This window comes from Papaver somniferum, chromosome 6 (assembly GCF_003573695.1).
Source record: "Papaver somniferum cultivar HN1 chromosome 6, ASM357369v1, whole genome shotgun sequence".
Lineage (NCBI taxonomy): Eukaryota > Viridiplantae > Streptophyta > Magnoliopsida > Ranunculales > Papaveraceae > Papaver > Papaver somniferum.
The window spans coordinates 36,863,332-36,885,536 of record NC_039363.1 but is presented as its reverse complement, the minus strand read 5'-3'; the positions used below and the strand labels follow the sequence as shown (position 1 = coordinate 36,885,536).

The 22,205-nt window shown below is 38.0% G+C and overlaps 1 protein-coding gene across 1 annotated transcript; it reads right to left on the bottom strand.

Annotated features, from left to right (window-relative positions):
* Positions 1 to 133: 133 nt before the first annotated feature.
* LOC113287319 (urease accessory protein D-like) lies at positions 134 to 3,524 on the bottom strand. The gene is made up of 8 exons (XM_026536036.1): positions 3,339 to 3,524; positions 3,173 to 3,238; positions 3,009 to 3,083; positions 2,869 to 2,913; positions 1,953 to 2,186; positions 1,445 to 1,527; positions 1,164 to 1,323; positions 134 to 504 (listed from the first exon to the last, which is right to left on the bottom strand). The coding sequence occupies exons 1-8, from the start codon at positions 3,435 to 3,437 to the stop codon at positions 391 to 393; spliced, it is 876 nt and encodes a 291-aa protein (XP_026391821.1). The 5' UTR covers positions 3,438 to 3,524; the 3' UTR covers positions 134 to 390.
* Between the last annotated feature and the right edge of the window lie 18,681 nt (positions 3,525 to 22,205).

Below are 22,205 nucleotides of genomic sequence, written 5' to 3'. Positions count from 1 at the left end.
AAACTCTTCTCGATTCTGAACCTGTATTAACTGATGCAGAGAAGCAGCAAGTAGACTGCCTGTTAAATTGGGGGGGGGGGGGGGGGGGGGGGTGGTGGTGGTGGTGAGAACATCATCTACGACCCTGAAGAGATTTAGAGTGAAAAGGTTTTGCCTCGTAATTAATATACCACACATTTACAAGAAGTTTCCACACTTCATTACACCTATCAACCGATTCCACACCAAATAGTTCACTTAAGTTACTTTGAATAATCCACAGTGTGCGTGCGAAAATAGTCTATGTATCAATTTCCGGATATCTTAAGATCCAGATTCCCATAGATTATTAGTAGAAGAGCAATGAACTTAAATGCTCCCATCTTGTATGAAAGTGTGATTGGTTTCTGATCAGCAATAGGGAGACACCCCTAGTAGTGGCTCCATACTAGCCAACTGATGCTGTAAAAACTTGTAGACAGATTCAGTTGTCGTAGCAGCTATTCGAACAACTAAACCTATTCCCTGCATATAGAGATAGCAGAACAAGGTTAGAAAGAATAAGTAAATTTGACAGTGAGGGAATTATGGTTTTCATGGATCTTTTTGCAAAATCAAATCTATACCATCCGAAGAATTCAATAAATAGCTTATGGGAGACCGATAATGCCCTTTACTATGATTATTCAGATTGGAACACGTTCTTCTTGTTTATAAACACAAAAGACCAGACAGACAAGGAAAAGCCGGAACACACTGCTATATTTTTATTTAAATATTATTTTAAATTAAATGAACAAAAGCTAAATCGATATTCGAGTCAAGTTTATGAGTTTCTCTAAACCAGTGTTATTGGTAGTTTGAAGTAAAGTTCTGCGCAAAACTACATCAAGGTTAAAAGGATGGCCTAAACAGCTAAAGCCTAATTTTCCTAGGTTTTAGTTATTTTGCACTTCAGAGTTTCCCACATGACAATGAATGATGGGTAGAAGAGCCTAACAATCAACTTAGCCCAATCAATTTGGGGTTAGTTTGTATTACCCAAAAAGAAATATAAGAAAGAAAGGAAGAATGCAGAAATGCAAAATATTTTACTAGGACACGAAAGAGTCCAAAATCAAGGATATAAAGCACGTAGAAATATGACCCTTAATTTAGAGGCACAAAGACATGAAGAGACATACCTTAGGACCAAATGCACTACAAGAAGCAACAAAAGTTGGTTTTGTTGGACCTGATTTTGTATTACTATGTCGTCCCAAGGTTGAAGGCATGTAAAATTGCTCACCCATTATTCTCTTAAGTTCTTCCTGTAATTGGTTTTGAACATTCTTTAGCTTCGGCCTACATCCATACTTACATCTAAACTTGTTAGTTCCAATGATGAGGAAGCAATTATGGTTTCGAAAAGCAATTTACCAGAAACATAGACAGGGGAAGATTTGTTATCCAGCGGAAGACCTACCCCACAAGAATGAGCATTGCAATGACTTGGTAATTTTGCATGCGCTCCACAATGGTCGTAGTGCTTCCTTGTTCAAGTAATACCTGCTTCCATAAATAGAACCATTTGAGAAGACTACTTAAAATTAATTTTCTGCAGTTACTCCAAGTTGTTGAGGAAAAAAATAAGTTATGCTTAACACCTGGTATCTATAGAAAGAACTATCTGGAAACAAAAATTTCAAATTTATGTAACCTGTCCAGCTGAGGATATACCAATTTTTATTTTTATGAAATATGCCCTACTAGTATTACACGAACCAAGAGTACGGCATCCACTTATTCAAAAGGTGTTTACATTTTCAACAAAAAAACAAGAACAATTGTGGTCCAGATGGTTGGGAAGGCATGCTGTGCAGACTCAGATATGCATCAATACACAAGAGTTGTTTCAAAAGTTAAGTATACTAGTCTTTGCTACCATTAGATAGTATGTATTATCCACAAACACATTGGGAATAACAACTTACAGAATCAAGAAACAAAGGCTGATCATCTTCCAAGTAGATGTTGTTGGTGCTCTTGTAAAGTTTAAAATCCCACTTTTCTCCACTTTCATGGCGTCCACTGGTGATCCAATCAACAATCACTAGGTTGGAGTCTAAACCCATTCTGAAAATTTGCTTCTGCAAGTACCTTGCAGTAGAAAAACATGTCACGGGGTCCGGAATGAGAACCAGAAGAGCATCCTTTCCGACTCTTGCCTACTGCCACCATCAGTAAGAACCATTTATCACCAAAATTGAAACAGTGAATGCTCATTACAAAAAATAGAAGTTTTGTAAAACATCCTAGTAGTACTTTACAAATGCATTAGGTGTAGCTTATGCATTAGGCAGGGACTTTTCAAGAATATGTATTTAACGGATGTTTTCACATGAATCACATCTTCAAACAACTCCCTAATCTTGATTCCCAACGCAAAAACAGATCCACTTCAAAAACTCTTTTCGGTTAGATAGATTGTATTGGTCAAAGGGACAGTTAGATATGCCAGAACTCTTTCGAACCCATCCCATCACTGAACTCCAGATGCTACCTCAAATCACTTAAGATTATATCCGAAGCATTCAGGGATTCTTTTTTTTTTTTTTTTTTTTTGATATATAAATAAAAGCACCAGAGACGAAATGTAAGTGTGATGGAATGATCAACTTCCTCTAATTATTAACTAATTTATTAGTTCGTTCAAAATCTGAAATCAAATAATAGAAGCAGATACTATTCTCTGAGTATCTTTGGTCCCTGATTGCAAGTTTGCAACTGTTAGTTTGTAATTTCGTATTGGTTTAGCCTAATCATAGTTCACATAAGTGAAAAAAGCACAGGAATTCACAGCAATATCAAGCAAAAACCTATTTTAAAGAGGCTAGGGAAAGATCTTACCTCAAAGCATTGTTCAGAACACTTCAATCCCACAGATTTGTAAACCTAATTAAATGACAAACAATGTTTTCAGATAAACAAGTGTTATTTTAATAATACACAAAGAGGAAGAGTTGCCCTAAATTGAAGAGAAAACTAACCTTAGTGGAAGATTGAGTTGTTAATACTGCTGTACAACCTTCTCCAACTGTAACATCACAAGAAACACAATCTCCCTACAAACCCGAAAAATAACATATAAAATCATAAAAAACAGATAGCATCTTCATTTTAAAAGAAACAAGTGATTGAGGGATGCACATACACAGACAATGCCACCACCATAGGTAAGACTATAAACCCAAACCGCATCAGTTTTAGATGAACCCACCTGAAATCACGATAGATTACTTATTGTTTTTGATGATGATCATCAATTTTACTTGAGATTTTTTTATGTATGTAATATAGTAGTAGCTAATTATTAGTACCTTGTTGGGTACAATTAATTTGAGAGGGTATTTTGAGAAACATCGAGTGAGTGTTGACTTTCCTCTCAACTTCTCCACAACTAAAATTCCTGTTTCCATTTTCACAGAGTTTGTGTCGAAACTTGAAAACTAAGGTGGAGGTACAACTCTGGACAAGTGTTATTACCAAATCCTGTTTCTGGACGAAACGGTAAGAGCAACCACAGTCATGAGACGGACCAAATACCAAAAACCAGACTAAAAGCCAAAAAATTTTGGTATTCTGGGTGTTCAAGCGCAATGGGGGACGACCAAAATTTGGTGAAGCGTAACTTATACGAACGCTTGGTGCGAGACGGAACTTATACTCACGTTTCTTGACCGAGCGTCTTTATAATATGCGTCTGAACGAAACGGAGGTATTACGTGCGCCTGATTGAGGCGCAGGTATAGTTCACGCCTAACATGGGACGGCGATGGAAAGTGCGTCTACTGGGACGGAGATGTTATGTGCGTCTGATACATACGGAGATAGAAAGTGCGTATGACTCGGGCGGACATAGAAGGTGCGTCTGGGTAGCCAAAGAAAAAAATCAAAAATGTCCGTGAGAAGTAAATGATTTGAGCACTGCACATTCGTTTCTTGCTTCCTCCTCAAAGCGGGTAGTTTATGATGTTGATATGGATGGGGGGCGTAACTGCTTAGAGCAGCCACAGCCATGGTGAAAGAGGAAGTTAACTGGGTGCATATAATCAACGAAAATTAAAACTGGTATCAGGCACACACTATTCTTCTGCCCATCTCATACGTAACTTAAAGTTGCGTTTCATCCAGACGCACGTATAATCAACGCCCATATCATACATAACTTAAAGTTACGTTTCATCCAGACGCACAATAAAACTACGCCTGATATTGGGCGGATGTATTAGATGCGTTTGAAGGGGCGGAGTTTATACATGCGCCTGACTCATACGGTGTTTATATGCTCGCCTGATTGCATACGGTGATTAAACTTACGCCTGGTTTCATACGCTCCTAATACTTCCGTCCCACTATATCTTCTTTAGTCTGGACAGACGACCACATTTGGTCTCAAACCCTAAATTTGGCGACCAAATTTGGGTTTACTCCTCACCACTGCGGCACTCTCTAGGACCACATTTGGGTTTAGTACCCAAATTTGGTCGTGACTGTGGTTGCTCTAATGATCAGCAACAAAAGATTCCAGACTAATTTTTTTGGTACTAAAGAAATTATTTCATTTAACGGAAAATTTTACATTTGTCTTCCTCTACTAGAGTAGAGATATAATCTGGAAAATTTCCTGTAAAATGAAAGATAGCATAGTGTTCTCTAGCTTGTTTAGCTATGCTATGAGCTGCATTATTACATAGTCTATTTATAAACTTACAAAACCAAAGATTACTACTATTGAACTTGTTTTTGATAAATTGAAGTTTATTCTGGTTGAACCAATGCACCTGCAGTTCATTCCCGGCTATGGAATTCACTACTGATTCACAGTCCGTTTCAAAAATTACTTTTGTTGCTCTAAGATCCTCCATCCAATCAACAGCTACCTCCAAAGCCTTGCACTCAAAGTACTCAGCCCCATATTCTTCTTCCACCTCCTCTTGACAGCATAGTCCTTTCACTTCTAAGTAATTCCCTGCAAAATCACGGATTATCAGACATATGCTTCCTTTTTTGGTTCGAGGGATATAAGAACCATCTAAATTTACTTTCACAAACTCCTTATCTGGTGGTATCCAAATTTTTGTTTGGATGATATTGGTGACAGTATATTTTTGTGCAGTATTAAAAATGAACACATTGTGAATACAAATGATTTATTCTAGCAATCATAGTCTGCATATTAGGTTTCTTATTTTGAAAAATAACTGAACACCTCTCCTTCCAAGTATGCCAGATTACACACATAAACCTGCAAATTAAATTTCCTTCATTCAAACACAAAGCAGAGGTATTAGTATCTGTAGAATGAAACCAATTTATAATCCAGTTCTCAAAGTCCGCAATTTCATGTTTGATTGAATCAATGTTAATGTTCATAGCAAACCAAATGGCTGTAATAAAACTGCATTCAATAAACAGATGGTTCATTGTTTCATCATTAGAACTACAAAAACAACACTGAGTTTCAATGTCTGGTTTGTATTTAGAGATGGCACAATTCTTTTAATGCATTTCCAAACAAAGATCTGCACTCTGTGTGGAACTTTAAAGTTCCACAAGTTTTTCTAGACATCCCTTGGGATATTACTATTAGAAACAATTGTATTAACCTTACTTGTGCATATAGTATTATAGGCACTTTTAACAGAAAATTACCTGTTCTGTCAGGTTTCCAAATCATCAAATCTTCTCCTGTAGTTGGAATTATCATACTCAAAATTAAATTAGCACAGTCAAGAGAAAATATAGCAATAACCACGTCTGCATGCCATTGTCTAGTGCGTTCTAGGAACAAATCACAGACCAGAGAATATCTTACAAAGCTAGATGAACCTACAGTAGGTACCAGGTGGGCTATTTAATCCTATAACCCAACAGTCTAGCCATATGTTAACTTTAGTACCACTTCTAACTAACCATATTGTGTTTTGTTGCACAATTTCCAAACTAGAGTAAATACTTCTCCATAACCAAGAGCAATCATCCTTAAGCTTGTCTATATGAAGAAAATTTCCATTCCTAGAATACTTAGCTTTGAGGACTTGATAACAAAGAGAGTTATCATCATTACAGGCTCTCCAAGCTACTTTAGTGAGAAGGACAGTGTTAAAATTTTCAAGATTTCTAAATCCTAGTCCGCCCAAGGCTTTAGGAATCTCAAGTTTATCCCATCCTATAAAGTAAATACCTTTAGAATTACCTTCTTTTCCCCATCAGAACTTTTTTTGGATGGAGTCTAACTGATTTATGATATTCTTAGGAATTCTAAAAACTCCCATCTGATGAGTAGGTAGAGCATTGAGCACATGCTTCACCATAGTTGATCCAGCAGCATAGTTCATACTTTATTCTTTCCAAGGAATCAGTCTAGCATTGAAACTCTGCAAAATGGGTTTTAAAGCTTTAGATTTTTCCCTGCCTATCACCAAAGTAACACCTAAGTATTTTTCAGTATCCTTCATTTCAATCATACCAAGAGCATTACAAAGATCTATTTTGGCTGTAGGGATGATATTATGGCTGAAGTAAACACTAAATTTATTCAGATTAAGCATTTGACCAGAGAACTTACCAAAAAAATTGAGAGTATCAAGAATACCTGCAACATTGTGCATATCAGCTTTGGTGAATATAAGAATATCATCTGCAAATAAAAGATGAGTAATTGCAGGAGCATTCCTAGCAACTTTAACACCAGCAATGATATGGTTAGAAGAAGCATTAACAAGCAATCTAGATAAGTAATCCATGGCAATAATAAAAAGATAAGGGGATAAAGGATCCCCTTGTCTTAAACCTCTGGTAGGACAATACTCATCTGTGGTGAACCATTGAGTAAGATAGAGATATTTGTTGTGTAAATACATTGTTCAATGTACTTACAAAATTTCTCAGGAAAACCTATTTTTCTCAACATTCCTAAAAGAAAAGGACATTCAAGTCTATCAAAAGCCTTAGACAGGTCTAATTTCAGAGCCATAGTGCCATTAACTCCTTCTTTGTGTTTCATGGTGTGGATCATTTCATGAGATATGATTATGTTGTCCTGAATTGCTCTCTCAGGAACAAAAGCTGACTGATAAGGGGAAACAATTTTCTTAAGAAAAGGTTTCATCCTATTTGCTAAAATCTTAGAGATAATTTTATAGATTGTATTACACAACCCTATAGGTTTAAAATCAGCAGGATATTTAGCAATATCAACTTTAGTAATCAAAGTGAGAAAAGTTGTGTTAAACTCTCTAGGCATGTTACCAGTGACAAAGAAGTTTTGAACAGCTTGAACAACAGTATCCCCAATAATGCTCCAACTGGCTTTATAAAAGCCAGCTTGAAATCCATCAGGCCCCGGAGAGCTCCAAAAATCCATGGATTTAACCACAGTAAGAATATCTCAGTAGATGGTATTCTAGTAAAATTCTCAGACAAATCATTAGTGATAATTGTTGGAATAATATCAAAAATATCATCAGGAAGAAGCTGAAAATTGGTAGTACTGACAGAGCTAAAATGTTTGATTAGAATATTAGCCATATCATCTCTCTTATCATACCAGTTGATGTGATTTGTAGATAGTGGTAAAAAGTGATTCGATTCTCGAACTTGTGAAGGATAACTTTAGACTTAAATTCAAAACTAAATAGAAAACTCACTAATAATTATAACAAACACTGACAAAGTTGGATCAATATTAAAAGAACACTGAGGCTAAGATTCCACTATTTTCCAACTTCAAAGTGATTTGGTCCAAATATTTATATTCATGCAATTTTCTCGTTTAATTTGATTCTAAAATATTGCAACTAATAGATTTTCAAAAGTAATAATTGTAAATACCAAGTATGAAGCATCAAGAGTCTATAAACTAAGCATACTCCATCAAAATAGATCACAATCACTCAAATAAAAATCATATTCAATAATAGTTCAAGGAAAATAATCATAATAATAATTGCAATAAATTAAATAAAATAGAGTGTACCACTTTTTGTTGGAAAAATAGCTTCCTCTATCGGCTCAGCAATGGGGTTTAGCTCCTCATATTAATCATGATCTGAAAATAATTGTTTATGGATCAAAAGATGATTAAAAAGAAGAGAAGGTAATAACACAGAGATTTGCAACGCCGTAAGTGTGTCACAAACGTCACTGTTACAGGATTTTAAGACTGTTAAACAACGATAGTGATCTGTTGTAGTAATATAACGACTGTTATTGGGTGTAATATGTTCTTCGTGTTCTTCCTCTTCAGCAGCAGCAATAGAATAAGGTATTTTCCTGCAAATCGATCTCTGGAGCTCTGTGGTGTTCTAAACTTCTCTGAAAGGCTTGATATCTCCTGTTTCGGTCCCATCATCCTATTTATATACACAACAACCAAAAATACCGATTAAATCTCTGGTTTTCTTTTCCAAAAAGGTCACGGTTTTTCTTCCATGTTTTGATTAAAACTCTCATTAGTAAATATATGATATGATCCTATGCGTCCATATACTCTCTCAATCATGCACGTATCTTCCCAAATCATCAACATACTTGACAATGTTTCCACGTACTTTCCAAAAGCAAAGCCAATAAACCCGAGAATATATCCCTTCTCTGTTTTATTTGAGAACGAATGTTAATCTTCTCACACGTCTTCTGTGCTAATACAAAATCTCTTACCATCGCTGGTTTGTCGCCAATACTCATTATCAATCCAAGTTTATCCATTCCCGTGAGTATCTATCGTACTGTCTTGCTCCAACACGATGCTGCAACGAACTCTGATCGATCCTAAGGCATATACCAGCCATGTTATGCTTAAACAGGGCTATATCAATCCCCTTGAGTGAAAAACTCACTCTAAATCTCTTCCCATATCTTCACAGAAACCTTCCAGGCGTGAAGAAATAATTTCCCGCCAAAATCAGTTTCTTAAACCGTGAAGAAGGTGGAGTCCCCCTAACGACTGGTGGGTGTGCGAATAGCAGGTGGTGGTGAATAGTAAAGAGGGTGCCCCTTATCCATTCGTCCGGGTTCTATAGACAACTTTTCGAGCCGATTTTTCCAAAAATGTTTACTGGCCAAAAATACCTACAAATAAATAAAACACCATAATAAGTACAAAAAATGAGCCCTAACAATATATAGAATCGAGACAAATCAGAAACAAAAATATGTCTATCACTAGTCCCCATTCATATCATACAAGCAATCAATATTTTTCCTATGCATTCTTCTATTAGCAAGAGTATGAAAGTATCTAGAATTGTTGTCTAAATCAATGATAAACCTATCTCCAGATTTTTGTTTATAAAATTCAGTCTTGATCTCAAACCAGAATTTAAGTTTTTTGTAAACCTCAATAAGTTTATCATTTTGTATACTGGATATAGGTTCATTCTGAATAGAAAGTAACTGGTCTTGCAGAGTATTGATATTGTTGTCAATATCCCCAAATTCTATTTTGTTCCAATTGGAAAGTCTTTTCCTAGTTATCTTATGCCTTTCAGATAATTGGTGGGCAGGGGAACTTAAAATGTTTGAATTCCAAGCTGTTTCAATTTGTGTTTTAAAACCAGCATGCTTTATCCACATTACAAAAAATTTAAAAGGTTTCCACAAGTGTTGATTATGATGTTCAGTATTTAGCATAATGGGACAGTGATCAGAGCCAACTTGAACAAGATGATAAAGTTTAGCATTAGGGAATTCATTACACCACTGTTGATTCCCTAAAGCCATAATAATTCTATGCTTTCTAGTACCAGAACCTACATTGTTACTAGACCAAGTAAAATCTCTACCAATATAACCTAAATCCATGAGGCCACATTCATCAATTTGTTATTGAACAAATCTATCATCCTGAGAAAAATAAGAAGTGATATCTAGTCTATGTAGGTGCACATTAAGATCATCTATGACAAGCCAAGGCTGCATTATATTTTCACTTATTCTATTCATAAAATCCCATTGATCTTTTTAATATCAGAATAAGTGGACCCATACATGAAGGATATTAAAACATCTGATTTAGCAGGGTGAAGATTGGCCACAACTTGAATAATGTTATTAGAGGCTTCCTGAATTTCACATTTAATCATGTCCTTCCACATTAAAATAAGACCACCAGCAAGTCCTATTCTATCTATGCAGGCATGATTGCAGTAGTTCAAAGATTTTGCAAAATCAAGCATTTTATTTTTGTCTATTTTAGTTTCTGTTAAAAACAGAAAATCTGGGTGTGTTTTTTGATTAAGACAAAAAATTTGATCTTTGGTGAACTTTTTTGCTAAACCTTGAACATTCCAGGCAAGTATCTTCATATTTTGAAATGTAAATGTAGATGGGGAAAACGATTTGCTGGTTTTTACGGAATTGAAGAGACGTCCGTGTGGACACTCCTTGAACCGAGTGAAATGTTGAACCTCACACAGATGCACTGCAAAAAGGGAGTGCTTTAAGTTCGAGAGATCAATCTGTAGGACTCCGACCTAAACCAAGAACAATTATCGTTCCAGAGTCAATTCGGTCACAAGAGAGGATGGGTTGATCTGTAGGAGGGAAGCTGGGAAATGTGTAAGATCAATGGTGATCTGAGATTATAGGTGTGTTGTGAATTCAGCGTAAGAACACTTTGAATGATTGAATTTTACTCAATTGAGATTCATTGCTCAGACGATGAGTTCGTGTAGACGAAAGATTGTCTGTATGAACTTGCCGAGAAATTCCTTGTTTTAGACGAATGTTCGAGTATTCGAAACTTTTCCTTTCAATCAGGATTCAGAGACATTTTATAATGCCGGAGTTGAAAATACCATGATCCCATGAAGTGTGACAGTTGCTGGAATCAGAGAGTGGGGAAGTGGGAAATCATGTCAAAACTAGTTGCTCATCGTGCAGAGACTTGGTTAATTTTCCACACACTACTTTGCTGACTCTTCCAACTGATTGCACAACTTGCTCACATTCTCATCGTGTATATGAACACACGTGCCGTAGACCGCCAGACCAAAACTCTGGCAATATCCCTCCATGTGACACGATTGATGTCTCGCGATTGTGGAGTCAGTTGCTGAATTTATGGGACGATGAGTCCTTGTATTGCTGAGTTGAACATAATTTGCAAATGTTCTGAGACTCATGAATTAAACGCATGTCTTCTGAGATGAGGCATCATTGAATAAATGTTGATAATTTAAGACGAGCAAACTGTGTTGTTGAATCGATGAATATTGATGGTCGAACCAATATCTTTAATCTGGACAAATATTGCTAGTTCGAGCAAATATTGTTGGTTTGAGCAAATCCACCATCTACACTAAGTTCCCTGCTTAGTGAGGGAGAGTCATGTTCCTCAGTTAGCACTGAATGGTGATTTTCCAGTTACAGATAAAATAAGCAATTGAACTTAGTCATAAGATAAGACGTTCCCGGATTTCGACTGAATGAGCAAACCATGGTTTGAAAGAAAACCCCAGTGGCATAATAGAGCGTCATCCAACGAGCATAAATTGGTGTAGAACCGCTGATTTTATGGTGGAACGTTGGTTGGCCTAGGATTCACGGGTAGGGCCCGAAAGGAATCCGTTTTAGTGCGGACACTCGTTCGTTCGTTAGTTTACGAAACAAAAAAAATAGACCTGAGTCTAATGATAAAAATTTTGTCTATGAGCTTTCACGAAAAACAAAATTTCATTTTTTAAACATGTGAGATTTCACAAAGTGGAATAAACTCTCGTTTCAAAGGTGGATGCTCGTACGAGAGGATTTTTTTTTTGAACAGACGTGCGTCTGTTAGTAATAAAATTTTGTTTATGATCTTTCATGAAAATTTTATTTTCGAGCTTTCAGAAATCTTTGAAATTATACTCTCGCTTCAAAGACAGATGCTCGCGCGAGGGAGCAAATATATATATATATATGTTATTTTTCAAACTTACATGAGTTTCACGTTTAAATATATATTTTTTATAAAACCAATGTTTTGATTTTGAACAACTGCTGGAAGTAGACAATTATATATGGTGAAATAATGTCTGTATGTAATTTTTCACAATTGTAGAATGGACGTTTGTCCAATTTTTGAAAAACCAGTGGATGTTAAAATTCACGTGGGTTGTTCATGGTTTTATGAAAATCAAGTCATGATTTTTAATAACGAATCTTGCTCGTCTTTGCATATTTGAAGGAACGAGCAAGTTTTTCGAAATTCTGATGTTATAATCACTACAGCTAGTGAAATTGTAAATAGGTAAGAGTTGGATTGTTATCATTTTTGTTGCGTGTTTGTTATTGGTATATCCATGAGTCCATGTCTTTCGCCTCAGGTAGTGGTGACTTCCGGTTACAACCACTCTTCTGGCTCTTCCGGAGAATGCTCCAGAAATATCAAGTCAAAGATGAAGACTTCTGCAGATGTTCATGCCGAGGTGAATCAACTTTTCAAAGACGCTGGAAAGCTGGTACTTTGTATGTCTCTCGATCATCTGGGAGTCATCCTTTATCAGTAGAAGCACCGCCGACTTCAGCAAATGAGACTATCGGCTGAAGATGAAGTCAGGATTTGCGTTGATGGTGTAGATTCTGATTCAGATGTGGATGAACGATGAAATTTCGTCATAATTCGTCATCAGAAAATTCAGAAGTCGGTCTTTCAGTAAAAACGCTGTAGAATCTTCGTCCGATGTCGGATTTCCGCGGTCTACCTATGTTTTTCATCCTCAGAAGATTTCCAAGCTTTTTCAAAGAAGAGTTTCGAGTTTTGAGCATGTTTAGGGCCTGAAAAAGTCGAAACAGTAAACTTCCAGGAGACTTTCAGAACTTTTTCAGACTGTACGTTGCCCAATTTTTCGGCCACATCTCCTTGCTTGTTTCTTCAATTACTGTTAATTTTGGATATGCTGTAGAGGACATCCATACGAAAGAATGGTATATGACCCATCCCTATATTCTTCACCAATTTCTCCCAGCTCGTCGGTTTGTACAAGACAGTGTAAAATCATCTCAGACGAGCTTGCTGTAAAATACCCCTGTTGTGTCTTTAGACCAATTGCTTGTGTCTTGAACACTTGATGAAGGATTTAAATACCATTTATTAATTTTAAATCTGAACCCCTTGGTTGATACACAAGCATGTTGCTTGCAGTGCCATCATGCTTATGTAAGTCGTAGAAACATCACTTCTGAAACCCTGGTCACGGGACCATAGCTGAGGTTGCTCTCGAGAGGGGATGATGTAATGACCATGGTTTCATGTACCGGTGGTAGCATTCCTTTTATGATGAATGATTAGCACATGAGACTCTGGTGCCACGGGTCTTGGACTGTGAAACTGATCGTCATGATCAGTGGACCGTCAGTCCCCAGTATATTGTTGAATCTCTCCTTTTCATTTTCTCTTCTTCTGGCAAGACTTGGATAGAGGACCCGGGTAGAAAAATTGATGTAAAGACCTAGTAGGTCGAAGTTGGAGGTACCTTGATGAAGTACTTGGTGGAAAGACCCGGTGGACACCGATCGACTATCGAAGTTATGAATCCCGTCTAAGAATTGCTACTTGCATGTTGTACGCTCTGGAAGCTGTAGAAACCTCATACGACGTCGGAGTTCGACGTTTGACCTAAACATTTGAAGCTAAGAGGCTGAGTTATCACATGAGAAAAGAATCACTCAATTTGGAGTTGTATAGGTCAGCCAACGAAGGATGCACATTTGTAATTTGTAATCCCGTACAAAGTTTTCAGATTTCGTAGACCTGACGGTAGAGGCCATATCTTTCAGCTCGTATGTCCGATTGATGCGCCCTTTTGGTATGTTGTAGCAGAGACATAGAGGAACATCTTACGTTCAGGAAGTATGGCCCCATTCCTCACCCATTGGTACGTTTTGTAAACCCATGGGCTGAAGTATGTTGTATCTCATTTGTAGAGGTGATGAGATCATCTTGTAGAAGACTTTGGCTTGTTCCCGTCCGTCGTGCAAGCTTTGGAAATGTGAACATGTTTTCATGTCTACATATTGATATGAATCATTAGTGCTTGGAAAAGCCCGCTTCATTGAGTAACACTTCAGGGAATGGTTAGTTGATGAAGCCCTGTCATGAGGATGTTGCTCCTGAGACCATTGTTGATGCTCAGATCACTATTGATCTTTCTCCAGACATCCTTGTTGATGCTGATACTATAGATGGAGTTCCTACAAATATCCTTGTTGATGAAGATACTACGGTCGGAGTTTCCCCAGAGACCAAAAAAGCTAGAACCATGATTGTCGACATAGTCTTGCTCCTCCATCCAGTGAGCCGCGAAGTGGCTTTGTCAGGGAATTGATGTTGTTTCGGATGATAGCAGCAGCGGTCTTCATTCATTAAGATCAATTCCCCAGTGTGTTGAAGGATTTTGTGCCATCCATGGATAAATGATGTTGCATCTGCTTTAGAAGCCTTATCATGGGATAATGAAGACTTATCGATTGTAGTTCAGTTACACTTTGATAGTGCTGGTGTTGAATCAGTGTATCATATTCGAGATATTTGTGCTGAAGCTAGAGGCGTCATTATATAAGGTGTAATCTTTGATTGGGAGTACAATTTGAAGGCTTCTTAGATGCTTGAGCGTTGAAGCGTCATATCCCTTAAGCATCGAATGTCTTAGGTTTGATCTTCTTGGCCCTGAGTATATGGACACTCCTGCAAGGCTATGGAGAATCGCCCAAAATATTCTTTGACATGCTTGGATATCGTCTCAGTGAGATGTTCGATTCAGAGAGTCGTAATATTTAACCACTTGGTAAGATATTAATGTGGTGAAGCTATCCAATCATAACGTCTTGCAGAGTTGCTAGTAGAATTGAGTCCCCATGCTAGGATATCATGTGAGGAAGTAAACGACATTGACATGTAAGGAATGAGACTTTCCTGAGTGCGGAACCTCTTGATAAATGTCTATGCATCTTTTGAAGGTTATTGCTTCAACCCCGTCAAAGTTCGAAATTTATCCAAGTGCTCTGATGTTGGAATGTACGTCAAGTCTTCTGGATCAAAATTTTCTTCGTTGGAGAGATATGCAACCAAAGGCGCTTTGTCAGCATCCATCTTTTCAGCATGGATCCACGCTCGTCTGAAAAACATGTCATATCCTGGATCTTCCTGATTATGTGAAACTTGGTTTCTGTCCAGGTTGAACTTATGTTCACTTTGAGAGTGATGTAGCCATAAGTGTTTCCGAGCATTTCTTTAAGGTCTCTGATAGAGATAGGATCACGAGTAACTTCTTGTCGAGTGATGCCTGCGGCTCCGAGAGTTTTCAGTGGAATGATGTTGATACTGGCGTCAACATCGATCAACATTCTTCCGAATTCATTTCCTTTCAGATGGAATATGGTAAGCAGTTCCCGGTCGTGCATCTCCTTGTCTGTGGATGAAGGTTCAAGGAGTATTTTTGGAATGGACAGACTCTGACACAATGCAATTCGGTGCTGCGAGCATGTCTTTCCTTTGTGCCTTAGACAGATAGAGCAATTTCACAGACATGCTCGATCAACGATTGAACTACTTCTTTGACTGGTTGTTCGGAGATGAAGGAAGTCCTGACTGGAAGAGGTTCCCTGTGTACTCCTTCAGTCCCCAAGTTAAGTTCCCCTGATTCGACCTTTTCGTTGAATATGCACTTCAAGACCCTGCAGTCGCTGGTGGGATGATTGACGAACCTATGGAAACGGCAGTAGCGAAAGTTCTCTATTTCCTCTTCAGTTGGTTCTTTTCTGACATATGGAAGCTTGATTATACCGTCTTATATCCAAGCATCCATTAATTCAATGACCTATTCAATAGAGATAGGGAAGTCAGGTTCAGCTGGATCTGCATTTTGAGTTGGAGCTTGTGCATCACGGGTTTGATTACCCTTTCTTGGTGCCTTTGGAGGAGATGAAGATGCAGGCTTGCGCTGTTGTTCGGCTTTCCGTTTGCTCACTTATGCAACAACATATTTGGAAGGCTGGAGGTTGTACTGCTTGTTGGTCAGATACCTGCTACCTCGAGTCTCTCACGGTTCCCCAGCTTTGTAGCTTTTGTTCTTTCCAGTAAAGCGGCTGCAGTAGTTGCCGATATCTTCGCCGTTTCATGAAGTTCTGAGAAGGTCTGGAAACGGAGATTATCCAATAAAGATCTGTAGACCGGGATCATGCCGTTGATACACAGATCTACCAGTTGTTGCTATGTGACGTTTGGGTCATGACAGTCCAGGGACTGGACTCTGAATCTTTTCACGTAGTCATTGGGATGTTCATTGCTCCTCTGAAACATTCTTCCAAGATCAGAAAGAGTGATTTGCTCTGACACAAATAAGTACTTTTTGTAGAAAGCGTTAATCATTTCTCCCCAATTGTTGATAGTTCCTGGTGCGATGTTGTATGCCCTGCCCTTCAAAGATTTTGAAAATTCCTTGAGGCGAACAAGATGATTGTGTTCATGTTCTCCCAAGGCTTCCAGAAAACGAGAGACATGTTCTCGAGCATTGCCTGTTCTATCATACAAAGTGAAGGTTGGAGAGGTATAACCTTTTGGAAAAGGAATCCTTTGCGTAGAAGCAGGGTATGAAGGCTGGTGATGATGGACATGTGATGTCTTGTCTTTTCCACGGTTCTCCAAGAGGCGTTCCAAATCTTCCCGAGTAATGAAATTTGATGATTCCTTTGGATGGGTCGTCTGCAGCTTTGCGGACTTCGTTTTCATCCACTGTATGAATTGGAAATACTTCGGGATCAGCATCTGGGGATGTCTCTTTTTATTTTCCCTTTCCTTGAGACTTCTCTGATATCTTGTCAGTAAGAGTTTTGAGATAATTGCACAGCTCTTTCTGTGTAGCAGACATGTCAGTTTTATTCTTGGCAAGAGTTTCATGCACATTCATAAGATCGCCAATGGTAGGCGGATTTTCTCTGACTTCTTCGGGATGCCGCCCGAAGAGTGAATGATTTCTGGGCGGAGTAACATCTCCACCATTGTCAGAAGCAGGAATTGTTTCTGGAATACCATTATTGGTGTCGTCGCTAGTGATAGCATTATTTCTATTAGGATCTGCGATCATGCGTGACCTAAGATCAATCATCTTGTGAAACCTTGAGATTGCAACCGATAGATTAATCTCCCACTGTGGTCGCTAATCTGTAGATGGGGGAAAACGATTTGCTGGATTTTACGGAATTGAAGAGACGTCCGTGTGGAGACTCCTTGAACCGAGCGAAATGTTGAACCTCACACAGATGCACTGCAAAAAGGGAGTGCTTTAAGTTCGAGAGATCAATCTGTAGGACTCCGGCCTAAACCAAGAACAATGGCCATTCCAGAGTCAATTCGGTCACAAGAGAGGATGGGTTGATCTGTAGGAGGGAAGCTGAGAAATGTGTGAGATCAATGGTGATCTGAGACTGTAGGTGTGTTTTGAATTCATCGTAAGAACGCTCTGAATGATTTAATCGTACTCAATTAAGAGTGATTGCTCAGACGATGAGTTCATGTAAACGAAAGATTGTCTGTATGAACTTGCCGAGAAATTCCTTGTTTTAGACGAATGTTCGAGTATTCGAATCTTGTCCTTTCAATCAGGATTCAGAGACATCTTATAATGCCGAAGTTGAAAACACCATGATCCAATGAAGTGTGACAGTTATTGGAATCGGACAGTGGGGAAGTGGGAAATCATGTCAAAACCAGTTGCTCATCGTGCGGAGACTTGGTTAATTTTCCACCCACTACTTTGCTGACTCTTCCAACTGATTGAACAACTTGCTCACATTCTCATCGTGTGTATGAACACACGTTCCGTAGACCGCCAGACCAAAACCCTAGTTACTATCCCCCCATGTGACACGATTGATGTCTCGTGATTGTGGAGTCAGTTGCTGAATTTATGGGACGATGAGTCCTTGTATTGCTGAGTTGAACATAATTTACAAATGTTCTAAGACTCATAAATTAAACGCATGTCTGCTGAGACGAGGCATCATTGAATAAATGTTGATAATTTAAGACGAGCAAACTGTGTTGCTGAATTGATGAATATTGATGGTCGAACCAATATCTTTAATCTGGAAAAATATTGCTAGTTCGAGCAAATATTGCCGGTTTGAGCAAATATTGCTCGATGAGTTGTTGGTAGCAGGACCAAATATAATATTAATTAAGATGCTGACTGCTGGGTCGAGTATAATAAACAAAAGTTTTGATCGTAGGATCGACATAAAATTATCAGCATTTGAATCTGCTCAGAATTATGTTTTTGCAGAGCTCTGGATTCAAAACCCTAATTTTAATGAATTAACGATTTATTGAAAATCAGCGAAGCAGGGATCGGTTACAAGGGATAATGAGTCGACCATGTAACGCCCAGATGCTCGAATGATCAAAATATCAAAGTCTCTTGAAGACCAGTCGGTGAAAGAATGATTAAATGCTGGTTTAATCATTTACTCAAATAATGCCCGTGTGAGCGTCAGATAATAAAACCCAGTCATTAGAAGATGAGGGACCGACCAAGAGGTCATGAGACCGGCTCTCGGTGGCCATGGGACCAATTGATGGTTGTTTTAGCAAACCCTCAATTGTCTGAAAAGAGTTTGAACCTAATATGAGCAATTGAGCAAATTAGGTTAAAATCATTAAAACGTGTGGGACCGGCTGTTTGCAAGCCTTAGGGCCACCCTTGGTCGGTCAAGGAGATGTGATCGTGTCACCATAGTGTCCATGTCCCAGTCCTGAGAGTTTCAATATTTTCTGATGCGCGTTTGAGCAACATTTTGAGAAAATATGCAGAATTCAGGGTTTTGCTGAAACTAGGAAAAATGCATGAGATGATGAAAAATAATAAATAAAACAGGGAATTGCAAGGCGTGGGACCGGCCACGGCTAGGGAATGGCCGGCTGACAAGCACGGTACCACACATTTTTCCCATTTTTATGTAATTTTATGTATTTTCTCTGAATTGAGGGAAATTCTATGAAACTAGAGAGTTTTATGAAATTAGGGAACTTCCATCAGATGAGAGAAATAAAATAATAATAAAATAGGGAATGATGGAGTGTGGGACCGGCAATGGCTAAGGGCATGGCCTGCCGTCCAATGGGCATGGTCCCAGGGCACTCTTCCCAAATTTATGTAATTTTCATGATTTTAGGGAATTTTCATAAAATTAAAGAGATTTGTTGAAACCAAGGTATTTTGTTGAAATCAGGAAGTTTTCATGGAATGAGGAAAACAAAACAAGTAATAATAATAAAATAAGGGGCGTGTGGGACTGGCTAGGGCATGACCGGCCGGCTAGATCCCGGTCCCACGGTTTCCCTAATTTTACAATAATTTTCATGGGTTTAGGGAAAATTCATGAAATCAGGAAATTTTCATGGGATGAGGTAAATAATAAAATAATAAGGAACTGTGAGGTGTGGGACCGGCCACGGTCAGGGCATGGCCGGCCGGCTAATGGGATTGGTCCCGCGACACCTTTCCTAATTTTATTATTTCTTTGACATAAGGAAATATCATGAGATTAGGGAATTTCCTTGAAACGAAGGAGATTTTCTCAAATGAAAGGATTTTCATGAGATCAGAGAAAAATAATAAAATATAAAATTGGGCGCTGGACTGGTCATGGCATGACTGGCCGGCTGGTGAGCCCAGTCTCTTGGCGCCTTTGTAAATATTTTATTATTATTATTATTATTATTATTATTATTATTCCTATTTTGCATAGGTTCATCATTCCTTCATGTTCTGAAATGCTCGTTCGTGCATTGAGATGCCGGTCTGTGCATTATTGCTAAACACACTTGCACCATTTTGGTCAGGGCTTATTCGATGCTCAGATGCATGTACGTTGAATATCTATTACTAACCCATGTAATTCTGCTGGGAAAACCACGAATTGAAGTGACGAAATATTACAAAGAATCGTAGAATATTGCCGAATATTCAGACGATTAGAGATAATTAACTTTATGGCTCTATACTAGCAGGCATGCTGTCTATGAGCATTAATTATCTGAGGGTGGAGTAATATGAGCTTGATGGAGCGTCATATTTCTCTTATATAGTCAGGGAAAACTAGGTTGCATCCTGAAGACGTTATCGCTCTATACTAGCAGGCAATCTGTCTAGGAGCCGTCCAATCTTTCGATTCTATATAAAATAATTACTGAAATTGATCAGTATTTATGAGATGTGTCGTGGTCTCAGCTGAGAGAGTACACATCTACATATACTCTGAGAGACAGCCTTCTCAGTCAGAGATTTATGGCATGAGCTTTCATGCTTTGAGGAGAGACATGAGTCTCAATACTCATCCGATTGCCGGATCCGGAGTATGTATAATTATGGGTTTTACGATTTTAATCCTTATCGAAAATCCACCATCTACAGTAAATTTAGGAAAACTTGAAAGATATAAGAAGAGTTGGGTTGTTGTGTATACCTTAGAAGGGTCTCTGACACAATCCTCCATGGGAGCATTATTCATTGCAGGTGGTTCATACGATTCCACTATTGTATCATGTTGTTGGTCCAAATTAGTAGTATCCTGGCCTTGTATAAGAGCTGGTGGTTGGATGTGGATGTTGTGCGGATTCATTGCAGGCTCAGAGATGAGGTTGGAGTTTCTCATCCGTTTAACATTCCTTGATTCTTCTATATCACCTTCTTCAGTTACTTCTTCGTCCAGGTAGTTGATTGAACTACTTTGTGCTTCATTTTTCTGATTTTCACTGTCTTTCTTGAGAAGAACGTCATATTCAGCAGCAGATAGTGAGTCTAAATAGAGCAAGTGTGAGGTGTACTCACAATTTTCATCATTGTGATCAATCACAAATCATTTTGGGCATATTTTCTTAGGTTACAGTTCCCAGTGATATCTAATCCAAGCATCTTCTTCAGTTAAAGTCTTCCACCAACCCCCTATGTAAAGAGGTTTGCTTAAATCCATTTCAATTCTCGCTTTGACAGTGTTTCCTGCTCTGGGTCTGCAGTTACTTGGCTTAGTCGAAATCTTTTTACCTATAAAGGAAATGGATTCATCTATTACAGCTACATTCATGTGCTCCAACTTCAAATATTTGAACTGTGCTGTGAAAACTTGTTTATCAAAAACATAGTCTTTCAACGGAATGTTGTTGTAGTATTTCTGAACATGGAAAAGAACTCCATCAACTAGACAGGCACTGTTTGCTATTACTTCATCTCTTTCAGCTTTATTGTTTAGTCTCACCAACATCAAGTTATGACCCATAATTCTAATCTCCTTATTTTGATATTTCACCCACCGAGAATTGATTTCTGCTCTTATGACTCTCATCTTCATTTTGGATTTTTCCTTCAGCTTTCCTGAAATTTCAAAAGTCCATTGATCTGCAGCTTGATTGACTAATTGGGTTGAACCCACTGTTCTTCTTTGATTAGCAGTTAAATCAATATTCGCATTCCTTAGTTGTCTAGATAACTGATTGATTCAATCTCCCTGAGTAGAGGACATGTTGTTTCTAGGGAGATTTACGTTTTGGCATTGTCTAGAGAGATTGTTTTTGATTTGTGAATTTCTGTTCTTTTTCTTCGGATATATATTCCAGTGAGAATTGGGGTAGGGTTTGTTGATCTTTGGTAAATAAGTCAAGGATACTTGATTCTGGGAACCCTAAATCTAATTGGATATGGGAATAAAACTGCATTCAGTTTGTAACCAAAATTAGCTGGATAATATTGATGAGAATATTTTCCTAATTTTGAAAATTTTGGTAACAAAACAATTGACTGAAATTCTCTATAATGGATGCTAGAATCACAGAGGATAATTGACTGAGATTTGAGAGCCAATTTTTTATGAATTTTCTGGTTGGTTTTATTGAGTTGAATCAAAGATTGAAAATGGTACTTTTCCAATTGAAGAATTGTTTGGAAATCTTCATCATACTAGGTAGGCATATGCTTACTTGAAATCTGGAACTGTTTTGTTGAAGAATCCTGTTTCAATGAATGAAAATGTTCTTCTGTACTACTAATTTGGACCATCATCACAAAAAAGATGGTTAGAACCACTGCTGGCCACATCACTGTTGTTTTTCCAACTGCAATCATGCTTTTCCACCACTGGTATTCCCACGAAATGATTGATCAGAGATCTGAAAAATTCACAAACGCATAAAGAAAGTTAGGTTAAAA

What these genes read in the sequence shown, in the direction of transcription:
- LOC113287319 (XM_026536036.1), bottom strand. Translation starts at nt 3,437, where the DNA reads ATGGAAACAGGAATTTTAGTTGTGGAGAAGTTGAGAGGAAAGTCAACA. An exon ending in AGCCTTTGTTTCTTGATTCT is followed by an intron (nt 1,528 to 1,952) that starts GTAAGTTGTTAT and finishes TTATGGAAGCAG; the next exon opens with GTATTACTTGAACAAGGAAG. An exon ending in GTAGTGCATTTGGTCCTAAG is followed by an intron (nt 505 to 1,163) that starts GTATGTCTCTTC and finishes CTCTATATGCAG; the next exon opens with GGAATAGGTTTAGTTGTTCG.